The sequence below is a fragment of the Berghia stephanieae genome, chromosome 8, assembly GCF_034508935.2.
Source record: "Berghia stephanieae isolate SIO BIC M18660-M18661 chromosome 8, UCSD_Bste_1.3, whole genome shotgun sequence".
Classification (NCBI taxonomy): Eukaryota; Metazoa; Mollusca; class Gastropoda; order Nudibranchia; family Aeolidiidae; genus Berghia; species Berghia stephanieae.
In genome coordinates, this window is record NC_088367.1 from 36,908,303 (window position 1) to 36,927,876 (window position 19,574).

General features: G+C 37.5%; 1 protein-coding gene and 1 long non-coding RNA gene across 3 annotated transcripts in view; both read left to right on the plus strand.

The window, feature by feature from the left end:
• LOC144978593 (nuclear pore membrane glycoprotein 210-like) overlaps positions 1-19,322 on the plus strand; it is an 82,003-nt gene extending 62,681 nt beyond the window's left edge. For both annotated transcript variants that reach the window (XM_078924868.1, XM_078924869.1), the window contains exons 15-20: positions 404-550; positions 7,554-7,810; positions 9,540-9,759; positions 10,419-10,544; positions 15,182-15,310; positions 15,864-19,322. In XM_078924868.1, coding sequence (XP_078780994.1) covers positions 404-550; positions 7,554-7,810; positions 9,540-9,759; positions 10,419-10,544; positions 15,182-15,310; positions 15,864-15,988 — 1,004 coding nt within the window. In that variant the 3' untranslated portion in view covers positions 15,989-19,322. The remainder of the gene's footprint in view (positions 1-403; positions 551-7,553; positions 7,811-9,539; positions 9,760-10,418; positions 10,545-15,181; positions 15,311-15,863) is intronic.
• LOC144978594 (uncharacterized) lies at positions 2,427-3,512 on the plus strand. Its single transcript, XR_013646545.1, has 2 exons — positions 2,427-2,611; positions 3,212-3,512. It is a non-coding gene; the product is annotated as an uncharacterized LOC144978594 (long non-coding RNA).
• Positions 19,323-19,574: the final 252 nt, after the last annotated feature.

Below are 19,574 nucleotides of genomic sequence, written 5' to 3' on the forward strand. Positions count from 1 at the left end.
AATTTTTTCTTATCTCGTCATCATAAGTTGGTGTTTCAATTTAATAAAACTTTCACCCTGTCTTGCCAGTTCAAGGGTGAAAATTATTTACTTATATTTGTGAAATTGGTGTAAATTTGTCTATCAGATAGGGTAAAATGATTTGAAAATAAAAATGCTAAAAAATGCTAAAATGCAAAGCCAATTTTTCCATACCAAACAGCGTCAAAAAACATTTTGGAATTTGACTTTAAAAACACCAAGTAGGCAGCTCTGCTCATGCATTCAACATTTTGACTTTTCCGCTTTGTTCTAAGCCAAGTTAAAATCTCCATTTTTAGAGGGCTTTTCTTTTTTTTCTTCTTTTTTGTCACTCCTATTGATCATATTATTGACTAATTTTTTTAATTGACCCTATTTCCAGGTCCCAACTGTACATCAGTCATAGGCAAGACTAAATTCTCTCCCTCCTTCTTACCTTACACTTGCCGTTTGGAGTTCTCAACCAAGTACTCTGAAATCTCTGTATCTGATTTGTTTGTTGCCAAGGCACACTTTGATTCTAATACAGGTTAGTACTCATGAATCACTTAGTAATATGATGTTTAGATTTATGAATGCATAAAATAGCCACAGTTATGTTTTTTGGGTTTTTTTTCTTCAAATCTTCAGATTTTAGCACTGTTTTTCACAGAGAATGCCAATAGCTCCCTTGTTGCCTCCTATAGTAGAATTCCCAGTCTCAGGTCATATGGAATCATTTTAGATCATAAACTCTTGGGACAAAACTTTACTCTTGCTATGTTTGTGTCTGACAATGATCAATATTTTCGTATTAGATCTTTCTTGTAAATGAGGTCTTGCTTATATTTCTTTATTTGCTGTCAAGACCATTCCATTCTTTTTAAAAGCTCAATTAGTATCTGGAACAGCCTAACCAACTTTGTTAGTAATTTGATTCATTTATTTTTACAAACCATTCGCCATCTCTTACTTACCTGGACTCCAGATGGAGCATAAGCCATCCACAAATCTTCTCCATCTCGTCTGGTTCACAGGGTGTCCATCAAGGTCGTAAAGTCGTAAAAAAGTCATAAATTTGACCTCTTAGTCGTAAAGGTTGCTATATAGTCGTAAATTTGTATCCATTGTCATAAAAAAGTCATAAATTTGCTGATTCAAAGAATTAGAATTTTAAAAAGTTTTTTGAAGAATTAAATCCGGCAGTACAACTTGACGAAGGCAAAAAATGGCAAGGAGTATCTAGCGGCCACCATTTTGAAAATCCTAACACCCGTGAAACAAACAGTCTGACCCATAGTGACTGTTTCCTCCATGGTCTGACCATTGTAATGCCCCTTAGTGGTCATTTTGCTTCCCCACTGTTGTTGGGAGATTTCTTTGATCTTATCGAATCTGGGGTACTCTGGTCTTATGTGAACCCACCACAAAATTATACCATCACTAACAATATGGACAAACTCCTCACAATACCCCTCCCCCTTTCTTTAGTATCTGTTGCATGTTTATCTCTGGAGATGTTACTACTACTACAACTTCTACTACTACTACTACTAGCACTACAACTACTACCTTTACTACTATAGTTGACTCCGCTTAATTGCACAGAATCTAAAAATAACATTAAAGCACAATTTTCATTTGCCATTCATGTAGGAGTTTTCTACGGGCCCAAGACTCATGTTCAAGACAGTAGACTCATTAGAAGTGTATTTTTTTGTTTCTTTTTCTTTTGTTTTGTTTTTGGATTTGTATTTATTTGTTAAAAAATTTTCTTATTCATGTGATTCGTTCTTTTGCCTCTTTTTCACCACTGAGCTCATCTTGCTTGAAGATCAGGCCTTTATCAGGGACTTGACGGTAGTAAATCCCCGTCTCGTCTGCGTTGTAAATGTCATTTGAGTCGTACTGCAAAAGAAGTTGTTTCAAAACTTCATCACTCCATTGGCTGGCAAAAGAGACATCAGCATCGTGTTTTTCATCATCTTCTTTTTTAAACACATTCTGTCGATGTTTCCATCTTGAGAGCCAGCCTTCTGATGGGGAGAAAGATGTGCCTTGAGTTGATGCTAGTTCAGTTGCCTTTTGAGTGTATCAATGAGGACAGGGACCATATAGATCAATCAAAAGATGAGACGCAAGTCCTCTCTGTAATCCTTTCTTATTGTTCACGGCCCAGTAGAGAAAAACTATGTATAGGTAGAGATTTGCAATCAAGTGGTCAAACAAAGTAAATAAACACACAGCATTGGGTGGACTGCGATCACATTTCACACCTTGTGGTTCAGACAGCGAGTGTTGAGTCAATTAGCTCGTCGTGTCAGGTAATCTGTCTGACCTAGTCAGAGGGACATTGGAATTGCGTTGACATGAGGGCCATTCCATGTAAAATGTTACCTGGGAACTAATTTTTCAAAGGGGTATAACTCAAATAAAAGTTGGTGTAAACTTTAGAGGACTAATTAAACTTTATTTTTGTTATAAAAGTAACCTCCCTTTTTGGTCATGTGACTCGGCGGCCATCTTGAAAAACAGCACATGTTTACAAGCCAGATATTTGCTGAAAGTGGTAATCTTCTGAAGCCCAATACTGCACCGTTTGGCACCACAGGTACTTGAATTTGTTTCTTATACTTAAAAACATGTTTTACTACTTGAAACTATTGTTTAATATTTTAAAATTGTCATATTACACTAGAAATCGTCACTCATGAGGACTCAATTTTCGTGTCCCATCAGTTACCATTTAGGACATAAAGTTTTCTTAGCTGCCATAATTTTTTTTAAAAATGGCTTGAGCCTTTAGATTTTCTGTCAATGCATAGGGCATGTTAGAATGACCATAAACTTTACTTCCATATTTATCATTTTTTCGCGTTACAATGGTAACTGACGGACAGTAACTGATGGGACAAAGCTGTGTCAGTCTTCTGTCCCGTCAGTTACTGGCTCAGAGAGGAGTAAAGCATTACTTTTTTTTTACATAGACTTTAAATATTAATGTTTGTATTGCATAATAGCTTAGTTCAATCCTTGTGTAATGATTTTGAAGACTCAAAATGAATTCAACTCAATTAAAATCCCAAGGAGAGAGAAATGACTTTTGTGGGGAGGTGTCTGAGAAAGACTTTGTGGGGAGGTGCTGAGAAAGTTCCTATCATCCTGTTGAAGCTTATTCTGACATCTTTTTCTATCTTTATCTCTTGCCCAGATCTGTATCAAAGACAAAATGCCACCAAAGTCACCCCGCACAAAAATGAGAGAGTACAGAGAAAGAATGGGGAAGAGAAGAAAAAAGAAGTGAAGGAGAAAAATAAAGAGCAAGCGAAGAAATATCGGGCAAGCATGAGTGAGGAGAAGCGCAAAAAAAGCAGAGAGACTCAGTAACACGCGTAGAAAGAGAGAGGCACGAAGAAAAGCCAAAGTTTCTAGTGTTTCCCCTAAGCACAATCCTCTTTTCTCTAGTGTCCAGTCAGAGGAAAAGCTATAAGAAAAGTAGTGAATTCTCTACCTCAAAGTCCTAGGCGTAAAATTGCAGTATTTAAAAAATTGGCAGTACAACATGGTATTCTTGTGGAGAAATCAAAAACATCCAGGAGAAACTTGTTTGAGTCTGAGAACTTAACAAAGATGATCACGAGCTTTTATGAAAATGATGAAATTTCCCGCCAAAGTCCAGGCAAAAAGGATTTTGTTACAGTTAAAGATAGTGAAGGAAATAAACAGCAGATCCAGAAACGTGTTATGCTTATGAACATTATGGAAGCGTTCCAGCAGTTCAAAAAGGAAAGACCAGACATCAAAGTGGGTAAAAGTAAATTTGCACAATTGAGACCACAACATGTAACTATAACCGAGAAAGACCACCATGTATGCTGCTGTATATATCATTCATAGGAAGAGTTTTAAATTCCAACAAGCCAGACATTTGGAACATGAAGTTCCTGCACAAAACAACGGTTGGTGGCATCAGCTACTTTTCATGGCCTGAAAGAGATGATACAGATGCAGTCCACAGACAAGTGATTTTCTATGGACATGTGAACTTAGAAGGCTGCTTGCAATTTACAATTCCAGACCTCAACACCATCAGTGCAGCCTTTGCTTCCCGAAAAGATTTATAAATCTGATTCCCTTTTTTTTATTTAGCTGTTCTGTTGAAAGTTGTCATCATGTGACAAAGAATTGTTTTATTCAGTGGATGAATTTTATTTTCTTGTTCTGGTTTCATGGGTGTTAAAAAGCACTATCTTTCAAATTTTCTAAGCCGTCAGTTTTCATCATTTAATTACGTATCCTTTTTAATATTATTAAATAATTCATTTACAAATGGGCAAAGCTCATGATAATCTAGTCAGTCACAGAACATGACACTGAATGAATGAAACAAGTGCCAGTGTAGTCAGTATGTCTTTTGATTTTAAATTTAATAGTAACAATTGTTTTCCCACCTGTTGCAATGTCATGTTTAATTTGTAGAAGATGATTATTATCATTTTTCTTTTACTTTTAATAATCAACTAAATTGATCATGGTCTTACTTGGATTGTTAGTGGACACTTAAATTTCATTTTAGTTTCCCACAAGTTTACTACTACTTAGCGTCGCCAGATGGATATCTTTGTTCACTTTATTTTTGCTATAAGGCATTAAATTTACAAACCAATTATGCTGTTAATTGGCCTGAAATGATCTTTTAATTTGTTTAATGAGGCTTGAGAGTACAAACATTCTTTGCTTGAAAATAAGATTGTGATTTATTTTTATTTCTATCTTGGTCACTTTCGTGTCCCATCAGTTACCAACATAGTGTCCCATCAGTTACTCAAAGTGTCACTTATTATCGGCTATAAACGTAAAAGTTGCTGCTTCATATTTCTTATTCTTGTACTGTATGTTAAGACACTATTTTAAAATACATACAAAGCAAAAACAACAATTGGAGTAAATTAGTTTCAGAGAATTTTAAGTTGTAATATACGTATAAAAATGGTGGTATTTTTTCTGTCCCATCAGTTACCGAAGGGTTAAGAGATCATAAAATGAGCCAAAATTAATTAATTTTTTTTTAACCACTTTTGTTACAATCTTTCATTGCCATTCAATGCATTTAAGCAATAAAAGTGTGAATAAATCTGTTTCCCTTAGTTCTGTGGTATCTTATTTCATTGAAAATATGCTCTGAATGTCCCATCAGTTACCATGGAATGGCCCATGAAAGCTTTTTTCACGGGTGATATGATATTAACGTGCGGCAATGGTTCAATGAGAAACACATTTTCATTACCTTTTTGTGTATTTTTAGATATTTTTCTTCAATCAGGATGTAATCAAGGTGTAGCGATTAAGTGGAGAAGGTGTGCGATTAAGCAGAGCGATTATATAGAAAAATTTCCGTTTTTCGGGAAACTACTACTAGTACTACTACAATTACTACTACTACTACTACTACTACTACTACTACTACTACTACTACTACTACTAGTACTAGTACTACTACAACTACTACTACTACTACTACTACTACTACTACTACTACTACTACTTCTACTACTACTACTACTAATACTAATACTACTACTCTACTGCTACACGAAATAAGATTTTTGTCTGGTGTCAGTTTCGAGTTATGCATCATTTTTTGTTCAATTAGCAGTCGTGATTACTTGGTTTTATCCTGTCCCTTGCCCGATACCCTGGATGGGAGGGAAACAGTTATATATATATGATTTGTAAACATTTGAGTGTGTTGCTCTTGGCAGGGACCTGTGCTTGTGTCTCAATGAGATACGAGGGCGCTTTCATAATTAACCGAAAAATGCCGGTAAAATCCGCGTTTTTTATGCTATCAACAAAATTCTTGCACGTGTTCATACCTTGACTCGTCCTTCATTTCTCTACATAACAGCCAAGTCTGTCGACACACTTCTGCCAACGCCGCACCATGGAATAGATACCCTCCCGGAAGAAATTTCCGTCAAGGTTTTGTAGCCATTTCCGCACATGGTCAACAAGCTCTTCATCGACATCAAAGCGCTTTCCTGCCAGCTCACGTTTCAGTGGCCCAAAGAGGTGATAATCAGATGGTGCGAGGTCTGGACTGTGTGGTGGGAGTGGCAAAATCTCCCATCCATATTTCTCTAGCCAACCTTGCGTCACTCGTGCTGTGTGGGGTGTAGCGTTGTCGTGTTGCAAAATGACCCCGTTGGTCAACTGCCCTGGGCGCTTTCTGCGAATGGCCTCCCTAAGCTTGTCAAGAGTTTGGCAGTACCTTGCAGCATTGATTGTTTCTCCAGGTTGTAAGGTTTCGAACAGAATAACACCACGACTGTCCCAGAAAACAGTTCCCATTATTTTCTTTGCTGACCGCATGACTTTGAATTTCTTCGCGACAGGTGAGGATGGATGTTTCCATGTCATCGAATCTTGCTTTGTTTCTGGGGTGCAATGGTGCAACCAAGTCTCATCACAGGTGACTATGCTGTCAAGAAAAGTCACATCGTACCCTAGAAAGTCTCCCCCGGCGTTGGCAGTATGCCCGTGAGCTCTTGCATCTTCTCAAAAGTTCCCTGCAGATGTCCAATCTTTGTTCTTTATGATTGTCTGTCAATTGCTTAGGAACCCATCTTGCCCTGACTTTTCTGTAGCCAAGTTCATCAAATACAATTCTATGGGCAGAAGTTTCCGAAATTTCAAGACTGCTTGTGATTTCATGAAGTTTCAACCTCCTGTCTTGACGAATAAGCTCATCAACTCGCTTCACATTGTCTTCTGACGTCGCAGTTATCGAACGCCCTCTCCCTTCCCTGTCTGTCAAGTCGGAATGGCCGGCTTCAAACAAATTACACCAGTGATAGACTTGTGTACGGCTTATAACATGCTCACCATATACACTCTGAAGTTCTTTATGAATTTCGGTAGGATTCAGACTTTTGGCGTTCAAAAAACGTATGACAGCTCTGATTTCCTCCTTTGACCAAGTTTCAAGGTGGGCCGCCATCTTTAAAATCGTCTAGAAATTCATTGTGCAAAATGATGCACTTCATAATTTCTGGGAATATCCGTAAGGAAATAAGAAATATCATGTCGTTTACAGAATTAAAAAATCTTCACAGGTTGCTGAGCAATGGGCATTTTTCGGTTATTTCTGAAAGAGCCCTCGTATTTAGGTGATCTCTAAGTACACTGATAGTGTGCTCTTGGAATCTGCATGTTCCATATTTGAACTAATTCCCCTTTTTCTTACTTAATCTTGGATGCTTTAATTGTAATTCTAGAACTTTTTACTACCCCATTTTTTTTCCGGAATTGTTCTAAATGTGTTCAAGCACCATAAACCCCTAAAAACAAAACAAAACAAAATATGGGACACAATGCCAAATCTTTTTTCTAATGAGATACAAGGAAACATAGAAATTGTGCCTCCATCCACACTTATTTTTCTTGGAACAAGGAAATTTGATATATAGATTGGATCTTTGATTCTCTCGAGCTAATAATGTAACAATATAGTAGTATATTGCAATTAAAATTTTCTCTCTCTCTCTTAACAGGAACTCACGGTTGCCAAGTAGCACAACTCTCGCAGAGTCCACTTCCTGCTCAGGTCACAGCAACCCTTGACACCAGTATTCGACTCTCTGTTCAAGTCCCTCCATCGCCAGGTCAACCAGAGATAAACTCTATGGTCATGACTTTAGACTTCTTGCCATCTTTCCATGTCCACAGCACTGACCTTCACCTCAACACTGTTTCCAGATTGGCATCTATTCGTGTGTCTGCATCTGCATCTGTTTTATCCGATATTCAGGTAAAAGAATACTTTTATGGTTGGATATAATTGATCTGCTGGTTGCTAACAGTTTTGGCTTAAGTTATACACGTGCTAGAACTAGAATCTTGACCAATTCTTTTTACCAGAATGTGAGGACAGGGGTTTTTGCAGACCCTAACCAGTATGATTTCTCATTTTTATGATATGCATTAAGGTCCAAAATATGGTAATAAGGTAATTTTTACCAAAATGTGCACCCCCACCCCCTTCTTTCTCTCTCTCTCTCTCTCTCTCTCTCTCTCTCTCTCTCTCTCTCTCTCTCTCTCTCTCTCTCTCTCTCTCTCTCTCTCTCTCTCTCTCTCTCCTCTCTCCTCTCCTCCCTCCTCTCCCTCTCTCTCTCTCTCTCTCTCTCTCTCTCTCTCTCTCTCTCTCTCTCTCTCTCTCTCTCTATCTATCTATCTATCTATCTATCTATTGATGACAATAATGAAAACAATTTTTTTTTTTAATGTAGTGTCATCAGCCTCCCAAACATGAAATTTTGGCAGCATTCTACGCACTTGTAGTCTAGGTGGAACTCCTTATCCCTCTGAAACCATGATTTTCAATTCCCACCTATGATTTAAGGGTGGTGCCATAATTTGATGAAAAGAAGTGTTGCACTAAATATTTTCATATATGGTCTTTACGAGAACAATTTTCAGGCTTTAAATTTTCTTTTAGCAAAGGGCATCCCTGGTGCCAAAACATTTGACTGGATAAAAAAATTGAGGTCTAATTCCAGTGAGGTCCTATAGCTCTACTGAGTGGGGTTCCTGGCCTCCCATAGAGGGTAGGGAGGAACTTACTGTGTCTTCTATCCCCCTGTGTCTGTTTGCCAATTGCTATCTGTCTTTGTCTTGGAATGAAATTACTTGGTTTTGTCCTGACCCTGGCCAGAGTCCTTGACTGGGAGGGAAACAGTCGAATGTATAGTTATAGTTTTGGGAGATGGAATTTTTGTCTTGTAAATAATCTCTCTGTTATGCACTGTATTAGGTTTTGTTTACATATCATAGTATACGTAATTTTTGCATTTTGGCTTGAGTTTGCCTGATGAACCGATACATTTTCCTCCTTTTTGACAAATTGCCATTATCATCACTGTATATAATATGTAAACATTTGAGTGTATCCCTTTTAGTTGGGTCCTGTGCTCATGTCTGGATGAGACTTTTAGGTGATCTCAAACTAAGTACTTTGAAAGTGTGCTGTTTGATCTACATCTGTTTCCTATTTGAACCAATTCCCCTTTGTCTTACCTTTTCTTGGGTGCTTAACTTATAATTCTATAACTTTTTACTCTTCCATTTTCTTCCTTTTTACTTGCGCTAATATGACCTTAATGTGTTGCAAGCGCCGTAAAACCCTTTAAAAAAATTATTTTAAAAAATTATAGCTCTAAGTAAAGCCTCCACCATTACCTCTATTACATTTTCATCACAACCGCTACAGCATCATCTTCAATAGATCGCCCCTCACACTTTTTTATAATCATTGGTTGGCATCCCTGATGTCAAGGGTGTAAAAAGCCCTCTGTGAGAACTTTATCCACTCAACCTCTGTACTACAGGTTGCAAGCCACATACCATTGCACTAGACAATTAATCTGCTTATATATTCAGATATGGAAAATGCAAGCCATACCCTTTAAAAGGATATGCCCTCATGGAGTAAAGCCTAAATTGGTGACTGCAATATTTAATATGATTTATTCTTTATTCAGGTTGTAGTGAGTGATCCAATCCTCCTAGAGGCTTTGAGTCCAGAGAGGGATTCTGTTTCCAAGCATGTTATCCTGTTTCCTATACGCCTGCTGGAGACTTTGACATTGTGGGAGCGGCCTCACCTTGATCTTTGGATTGAATTCTCCCACCTTCGATCGGGTCACACTCTCAAGGTACCTGTGCTAGTCAAGCTGATTGGAGCCAAGCCTCAATTGCCAAGTAAGAGATAAATTTTTCATATACATTTAGTAGCTGGCAATTGATTGACCGCCTTTGTGTCCTAAACAAAGAAAACTTTTTGTTCTCTAGAATTTTCCATGTTTAAAAAAGTGTATTTTTTACCCTTTATAGATAATTATAATAGGACTTGACTGTTATATATCAGACCTATCAGCTACTCTGCTATTGCTACCAATCTTAGAACTGTGAATTTTTGGATCCAGTTCCAGGAACAAAAATGATGAAAATATTATATTTCATCAAAAGTTGTTTAAACGAAAGACAAAATGTGTATAGAAATTGGAATCATTGTCCTCTTCTATTGAGGGCAAATCAATCAGCGCATGCTACATAAAGTGACTACCATTTCCTCCTTCCAAAACTATGAAGCAGTAATTTGAAGTAGGCAGGTCTGATATTTGAAAATTGATCTGAAGATTCTATGAACATTTATTACTCCTTTTTATTTATAGTAACTTACATTTAAATGAGGCCCATTGTTTTTTTTTAGATCTTGTAGGTAAAATACTCACCTGTTCTGTTTGCCAGATCTATCACACCTACACACTTTAACATTTTTGGCCTGTCAGAAGAAAGACTTATTACCCAACTGGTGGTCTCAAAACGATAACAAAGAGTTGAATTATCTTAAATTTCAGATGTGAATGCTTCCTACCGCCAAGAAATCAGCTGGTCCCACTTGCTGACTTCCATAATCAGTAACTACCAGTCCTGGCTTGTCATCTGCTTCATTATCTTGGTCACAGCTGCTGCTGTTTTAGTTGGTGAGTTATCTTTTATCAGTGGCTGCTTGGGATATGAATATATGGTGGGGCTTACAGGTAGAGTTTCTTATAATTTTCTTCATCTGTTAGTTGTCCTTTTTTTATGCCTGGTTTCTGTGTTTATCCAGGCAGTAAATTATTTTTCATAGGCCCTAGCTGGAGTCTGTTTCTATAAATACAAGCTGCCAACTCTTGAGATGATTTTTAGAATCCAATTATTTTTTTTATTTACATGTCGGAAAATCAGGAAATATTCGGAGATTTGATAATTTTGTTTCGAGCCAGGGAAAAGGGACCCCTACACCAAAATTGATATCAAAAGATCGAAATGGTACAAACTGAAGCTGCAAGGGGAAAAGCTGATAAATACCCACATTACGATAGTGACCAAAAAATGGACGGGTAGTTGGCCCATCGCACAACCCCCACAGAAAGCTTAGGTCTGGAAAAAATGCAACGACGTCGCGAAAGATTAAAAAACAAAATATATTACAGGCAACACTAGCACAGGGTATCTAGCAAGGTCGTAAAGTCGTAAATGTCCTGGTCACAAAGGTCATAAATATTTGTAAATTTGCATCTATGGTTGTAAAAAAGTTGTAAAATAGTTGGAGATTCAAAGAATTAAAAAATTTTAAATTTCATTGAGGAAACAAAATAGCGAATGCAAGAAATGACTAGGCTAGCAGCCGCCATTTCGTAAAAATCATAGGCACCAGTCAAACATACAATTAGACCATGATGATGTGTATTGGTGGTTCTGGTGAAGCATAGGGCCTCAACAGCCCTCTTCTATCTTCTTCTGTCCTTGGCACAAACATTTTCCTCACTCCATGTAAGATAGGAGACGCACAAATCTTGGTGAAGGCTACTCCTCCAAGTCTGTTTTGGACGACCCTGTTTCCTTTTGCCCTGCGGGTCCCATTTGAGAGCCTGCTTGGTTATATTACAGGGCTCCTTCCACAGAATATGGCCAACCCATTGCCACTTTCTGTGCTAACTTGGACATACATTTGCTCTTGGTTTTTTCTTGTCCAAAGGTCAGCGTTTGGCACTTTGTCAAACCATTTCAACTTGAGTATTTTTCAAAGACAGCAATTGACCAAGGGTGTTTTTGGGCTAAGAGGGGTTGTCAGCCCTGTGGCTTCCTGGTGGGTTTGGCCATAGCGCGTCATCATTCTTCTGGTTGGAGCCCCTGGTCTCCCAAGAACTGATTTGTGGCTATATTACTGTTGTAGGTTTCTATAACTTGCTATTTTCAAATGGACGGGAAGTTGGTCCATTTCACAACCTCCAGACAATTGATTTTGGAGATTCACTCCTAAAATGGTTACTCTCCTGAGTTAGTGAGCCCAGTCTACCCATGGTTTTCTGTTGGGGTTTCCTTCCCTTAGACAATTATCTGCCATGACTAATGAGCTCCATCTACCCAGGTTTGAAATCAAGAGTTTTCCTTTTCCTAGGTGAATTGTCTCGGATGAGACTAATGAGCTCCACCTACCTAGGTTTGAAATCAGAGTTTTCTTTTTCCAAGGTGAATTGACTCCTAATGAGACTAATGAGCACCAACCTTGTGAATCCCTTGGTCTGGCTCCTCCCACACGGACCTGTTAGACCTGCCAGGGCATACAAAGTCCCCGCCAACATAGCTCCATGGGATCATTGCAAACACACACGCTCCTACGCCACAACAAGGCAGACTCACATGGGGGGAGATTGGTGGCATTGAAGGTCAGTTTCCCCCCACCGCCGACATATGGAAACTTACCTGATCAAGTCTCAGGGGAACTATAACCCTACATCTGTGATGCCAAAACTCCGGTTTCACCGGAAAGAAAATCCAGTATGGAGCAAATAATTCCGGGTTACGGGCAACATCTGTCAAATTCTGGTGAGGTCAAATTGTTCCAAGGATCCCCCTCCCCCCGCACCACCACATTATCATTATCATTATCACCACTACTACAACCACTGTCATCGCATCATTATCACTGCCACTACTACTACAACCACCACCACCACATCATCATCACTACCACTACTACAACCACCACATCATCATCACTACTACTACTACTACTACTACTACTACTACTACTACTACTACTACTACTACTACTACTACTACTACTACTACTACTACTACTACTACTACTACTGCACCACCACCACACCATAATTGGTGTTAGCTTTTATATAAATTTTTGTATAGTGCTCACTTTTTTTCCACACATGCGGACAAAATACACTTTTTTGCTAAAAAATACACTTTTTAGGGACATAGAATACACTTTTCATTCTGGGAAGGTTAGGAGGTCTGCATCGCTATCACTACTACTACAACCACCACCACATCGTTATCACTACCAGTACTTGGAGGTGTGGGTCCAGGAGAAGGAAGAACCTTGTCTGGACACCGGTTTGGATCATTCTTGGTCTGGCTACTCATCTTCAGCTGTTCCAGCAGGATTGGATCTAGGATGGTATCACCTTCAGAGTCATGGGAGTGCACAAGCTCCTGTACAGACAGACCACAGTAACAAAATTAGTTAAAGTGAACCGTAATAAATTTCAATGCAGTCTCTTTTAAAGGCCACCAAATCATCAATATTGGCTTCCCTTATTATCTCACCTTTTCTCAGTTGTTTCCCTTTTATTTTTTTTTTGCATGCCTAAAAATCGACATTTTACTACAACATAGCTGCCAACCGTTCCGTTAAAAACGGATTTGTTCCGTATTTGACTTCCTGAGTCCGTAAGTCCTTATTTTTAGTTCAAAATCCGTATTTTGTAACTATTGACTAATTTGTGGTAAAAAAGGCATGTGAGCCTAATGAATTATTATTATTGATCCATTGTTGTTACTATTACTACTACTATTATTGTTATTATTATTATTATCATTATTATTGGTGTCCAGTGAGAGCATAATCTCCATTTGTGTAGATCTTTAATTTGAATTATGCCTCTATCATAAATGATTTTCAACAATTAAAAAAGTTCCATTCGTTTATATGACGCCTGTATTTTACTCAAACCTTTCATAATGTACTGGAGATTTCCATAGAATATGGATGTTAGCCTCGATATACTTTCAATATTCTAAGACAGTATTGATACTTTCACTATTTGTTACAAATATTATTTTAATTCAGAATAAAATTAAATCCACATCTTTGATTGGAAGGAATTCAATCAGAAAATCAATTGCTTATATAGATCAAACATGACAATGATTATTTCCCTTTATTAATTTATAAAATATATAAATTTAATCCCTTTAAAAACATCTTCATCTGATTTTAATTTTTTTTTTTTTCAAGCAAGGTTCAAGAAAAATAAGTATACTCCATTTTTAGGTGTGTTTATCTTGTCAAAGTAAAGAAGTAGGAATTCTCTAATATTTAGAGGTGCATTTTACTATAACTACTATTATAGTATACTACTTAAAGACCATTATGTTGCATGAAAGAAAACATATATGCGATCGTCTACTTTTTATCTGAACTCACCTAATTTTTACCCCAAAACGCCCTCTCAAGTGATGTACCAGGTTGGCAGTTATGCATTTCTATGTTATTTCATGTATTTTACAATTGTGCTTCTTGTGTATTGGTCCTTATCAAAGTTGAGGCAGTTGAATTCTTTCTTTATATTGTCTGTTCTGAAATTTTGATCTCATTGTGGAAAGTGTCATTTTAACGATTCAAATGTGCTGGTACTAAACCCGATAATTTAACAACTTTTGGACTGGCCTCTGTTATCTCAAACTTGTTAGTGTTAGTAATAGTAATTAAAAAGGCTGACTTTTATATGTTGCGATTCGATGAAGGGGGGCGGCACACGTCGTCCCCTCATCCCGGGCCAAATGAGCGTTCCTTATTTTATTTTTGAAAAGTTGGCAGCTATGCTACAGCCTGACGTCGTCGATATATCCGTTCTCGACTATATTAGGAGATTCCTCTTTCAGCATTGAAATTCCTCTGAGCCAAATGTTATGTTGACGTCCCTGAAATACTGAAATACGACACACTAGGCAAATAGGTACAGGAATGATGACTTGAGGACTGAAATTGTACTGCAGCCTGAAGTGCATTGTTGGTGCCTTCTTTTGATGTGTAGTAACAATGAGACAACTCCTCAACGCCCCCACTCTAGCATGTCTCACATTGGCAGTAATAAATATAATTTGCAGTCATCAAAAAGAACCCTGAAAAATGGGCGCTTGAAGATTTGGCAACAATTTGGCGTCCACTCTGTTTGAGCCCTAAGGCATCAGTTTTAATTGGTTGCTGATATCATGGCTTTAAAGTGGAGCGAATGCTATTAGATTTATAATTCATACCAAACTGTCTTGGATTTTAGGTATTTGGTATATTTTATATTATGCTAGTATGAAGTGCAATCTATTTTTATTTTAGCTCATCATGGAAAATTGAGGGTTAATGATATTGCCTCCATCTCATATAGTCCTATTGCTGATGGAACTCAAAAAGGAATGCCACCTTTTAAATAATCTAAAGTGTCTTATAATCTCAAGTGTGTTGAAAAGGTAATGAAAATAAAACTGATACTTTGAATAAAAGATTATTTTAGTTATATTCATTCAATCACTCTTTCATTTCATTTTTTTTCAGGTTACCACGCTATTGTAGGTCAGAAGTACAAAGTGACCTCCAACTCCAATGTTTTTCTCAACCAGACGGGGGGTATTCAGCCATCCCCTCAGTCTTCATTCATACAAAGATCTCCTACTCTAGGTTTAGGTAAGGAAAGACATCTTAACATACTTTTCCTTGAGTTTCCTTCAGATATCACCTTGAAAATTATTTTAAAAGAAAGAAAGATAGATAGATAGATAGAGAGAGAGAGAGAGAGAGAGAGAGAGAGAGAGAGAGAGAGAGAGAGAGAGAGAGGGAGGGGGGGGGGGACCAGATAATGAAATACAGAACTAAACATGAAACATAATTAAAGCAAAACAAACAACTAAGAATAAAAAGGGAAGATTGTAATCATGACTAATAGAGTTTCTAATTTAAATTATTTTCTATGCAAAAGCATTGGGTAGTAGAGAAGGTTCGAATCCAGATAGGAATGACGATGTCTTTAATTTTCCTTTCATCTCATTAACTTTCAAAAATAAGTTCAGAGGTTTTACAATTTGATTTCCCTCCCCTGAGAAATAGTTCTTTCTTTCTTCCAGAATTGTTTCTTTTACGTTGTGAATATATTTTGTAGAATTTGGTGAAAATAGTCTCTGCTGAGCTTCAAAACTGACAAAAAGTTTGGACTTCAAATCTGTGTGTTTGCGTATTTCAGGTACCCCGGGCTACACCCATAGTTCTTCACCCACCTCTCCCAAGCTGTGGTCTGTATCTTACAACCAGCAAGACTCTACATCCCCGTACAAGAGAAACAGATATTCAACCAGCCCTCTGTCATGATCTCATTCCATTCCCCCCCCCCCCCCCCCCCCCCCCCCCAACTCCCTTCAATTTTTTTTTTTAAATCATGGTGTTTGGTATGAATTGTCCATTTGAGAGATACTCATTTTGAATGATTGAAATTGTGAATAAGTGAAGAAATGATAGTTAACATTCCTAAAATGTGAAAGACAGAGCATTGAAAAGTGAGAGAATGTAAGAGCATGATAGCCTGGCATAAAGTGTTATAATGAAGAGAAAATGTCGTTTCTGCCGTTTCACAAATATGGACTCTGTTTTGTACTCAAAAGATACCTTGTTTGAATATCCACTGCGTTATGTGGCATTTCCCTCTCCCTAACTCAATTTGTGCCGCTGTGCTGCAGCTGACACCTGGGTTATTCCAGGGTTATGCGAAACAGCGAAGGAGTGTGTGTGTCAATGTCACAGTAAATCATCAGTGCTTGAAATCACCAGGCACATTAAAAAAAACCCTTTAATTAAAAAAAAAAGTTTTGCATTGGCTGAGTTTGAGGAACCGTGTTCAAGGTAGAAATTATTTCCAGTAAAGAATTGAATGATAACAAAGAATGATAAAGAAAAAATTTGAGACATTCAAATGAGTTTGAGGAGATGGTACTCGGGTGTATTTTTTAATTGTTGATACATGATATGCTTAATGATCTATTCTTGATTGCTCAGGAAAAAAAATGAATCAAAATAGTTTTCTATATAATTGTAATGTATATTCAGCCTTTGAGATTGGGACTTTTGAGCTCCTATTGTGGCTGGAGATGGTTCTCTTACTCTTGCTGTATCATCTAGGGTGCTTTCTGCCTTTGTCTTGGAATGTGATTACTTAATGTATCTCATTAGTTTTTGGAGATGGTATTGTTTTCCTTGTAAATCATCTCTATATTATGTACTGTTACCATATTTTGTTTTGAATGATATTTTGAAAGCATTTGACCTCCCCTTATATCTGTTTTCCAACATGCTTTCTGTCTTTGTCTTGGAATGAGATTACTTGGTTTTGTCCTGGCTCTGGCCGGAGTCCTAGCTGGGAGGGAAACAGTCAAATGCATAGTTATTGTTTTGGGAGATGATATTTTTTTCCTTGAAAATCATCTCTCTGTTATCTATTATTATATTTGTTATTTAATTTATATTGTAAGCATTTGCGTGTATTCCTCTTTGTTGGATTTTGTGCTTGTGTCCGGATGAGACTTAAAGGTGGTCTCAAACTAATTACTTTGATAGTGTGCTTTTGGAATCCCTATTTGTTCCCAGTTCCCCTACGGCTTACTTTTTCTTGGGTGCTTTATTTGTAATTCTAGACCGTTTTACTATCCCATTTTCTTCCTTTTTACTGGCACTGATATAACCTAAATGTGTTGCAAGCGCCGTAAAACACTTAAAAACAAACAAACAAACATACTAGAAAGCATTTGAATGTATTCCTCCTGGGTGGGGTATCTGACCTCCCATTCAGGGCAGGGAGGTTACTTACTGTGTCCTTTATACCTCTAAATCTGTTTTTCAACTTGCTTTCTCTCTTTATCTTGGAGTGAGAATTTTTGGTTTTGTTCTGACCCCTGCCGGACACCCTGGCTGGAAGGGAAATTGTCAAATGTATAATTAGAGTTTTTGGGAGATGATATTTTTTGTCTTTTACTTGTGAATTATCTCTCTGTTTTGCTATGTATTATTTTTTGTTCTACACATATAATATATGATTTGTAAACATTTGAGTTTATTCCTCTTAGTGAGGACCTGTGCTTCTGGATGGGGTTCCTGACCTCCCATAGTGGGCAGGGAGGTACTTACTGTGTCTTCTATTCCCCTATACCTGTTTTACAACTTGCTTTCTGTCTTTGTCTTGGAATGAGATGGCCCTGGCCGGATACTCTGCCTGAGAGGGAAATAGTCAAATGTATTATTATAGTTAGTTTTGGGAGATGATATTCTTTTCATTGTAAATCATCTCTCTGTTATGCATTGTATTATGTTTTGATTACATATTATATATGCATGGCGGCCGATTGGATTACCGAAAAAAAAAACGTCGCCGGCTTTTTGCGATTTGGATTTGATTGATTTTGTTGGGTTTTTTTTGTTTGTTTTTTTTTTTTTTGTTTGTTTAGGTCCCAACAATCGGGCCGGGTACGTCCATATGATTAAGCGAAAATTTTGAATCACGATGCTACTGTGACCCGGAAGTGATAATTATATTATTAAATTTGAACCGGAAGTTGATTAGAGATGCTGAGAACAAGACTTCAAATGACGAGGTAAGCCCGTGAATCTTGCAGGCTTTTTCAGATTATATGTCTGGTCATAAGTAGACTTGCAGGCTTTTTGAGGACCAGTTGCTTGCACCCATGTATATGATTTGAAAACATTTGAGTGTATTCCTCTTAGTGGGCTGGGTGGGGATCCTGGCCTCCCATAGTGGGCAGGGTGGCACTTACTGTGTCCTCTATCCCCCTATATCTGTTTTCCAATTTGCTTTCTGTCTTTGTCTCGGAATGAGATTACTTGGTTTTGTCCTGGCTCTGGCCGGAGTCCTAGCTGGGAGGGAAACAGTCAAATGCATAGTTATTGTTTTGGGAGATGATATTTTTTTCCTTGTAAATCATCTCTCTGTTATGTATTATTATTTTTATTTTGAATGTATAATGTAAGCATTTGAGTGTGTTCCTCTTTGTTGGATTTTGTGCTTGTGTCTGGATGAGACTTGTAGGTGATTTCAAACTAAGTACATTGGTGGTCTGCTCTTGGAATCTACATCTGATCCCTATTTGTTCTCAGTTCCCCTTTGTCTTACTTTTTCTTGGGTGCTTTAATTGTAATTCTGGAACTTTTTACTATCCCATTTTATTCCTTTTTACTGGCGCTGATATAACCTAAATGTGTTGCGAGCGCCGTAAAACCCTTAAAAACAAAAACAAGCGCCATAAAACGCTATAAAACATTTAAAAAAAAAAAACAAACCATATGTTGAACAAACTGATGTATTTTTCGTTGAAAAGTATGAGATTTTAAAAATGTGTTGTGTTATCGGTCAATGATATGTCGAGAGATCGTCCCGATTGTATAAATTTGGATGGTAGTCAATTGGCTCGGATATTGCACTGTTATCTTGGTAATTCTGGTACAAGCTGCATAATGACATTTCCTTTCTTCCATGGCAAAGGTACGTCATTAAATCCCTTGCATAACTGTTTTCATGTAAGGTTGTTGTTATTTACTTTCAATTTGTTTTTGAAGTCATTTTTTAAAAACTGAGTATACAATCCTTTTGTTTTGTCATACATTATTATGTAAATAAAATTGTTTTAAAAAACCCCAACAATACCCATATTATTTGTTCTTAAAGTTCCGTCATATTTTACGAAGAACCCGCTACATATCAAGCGGCATGGACTGTGACCATGACGGTGATGGGGGTCACAAACCCTGAACCATTTTGTCCATGAGTTAAGGCTGATGCTACTCTGCGGTAATGATCCCATAGTGGGCAGGGAGGTACTTACTGCGTCTTCTATCCCCCTATATCTGTTTTCCAACTTGCTGTCTTTGTCTTGGAATAAGATTACTTGGTTTT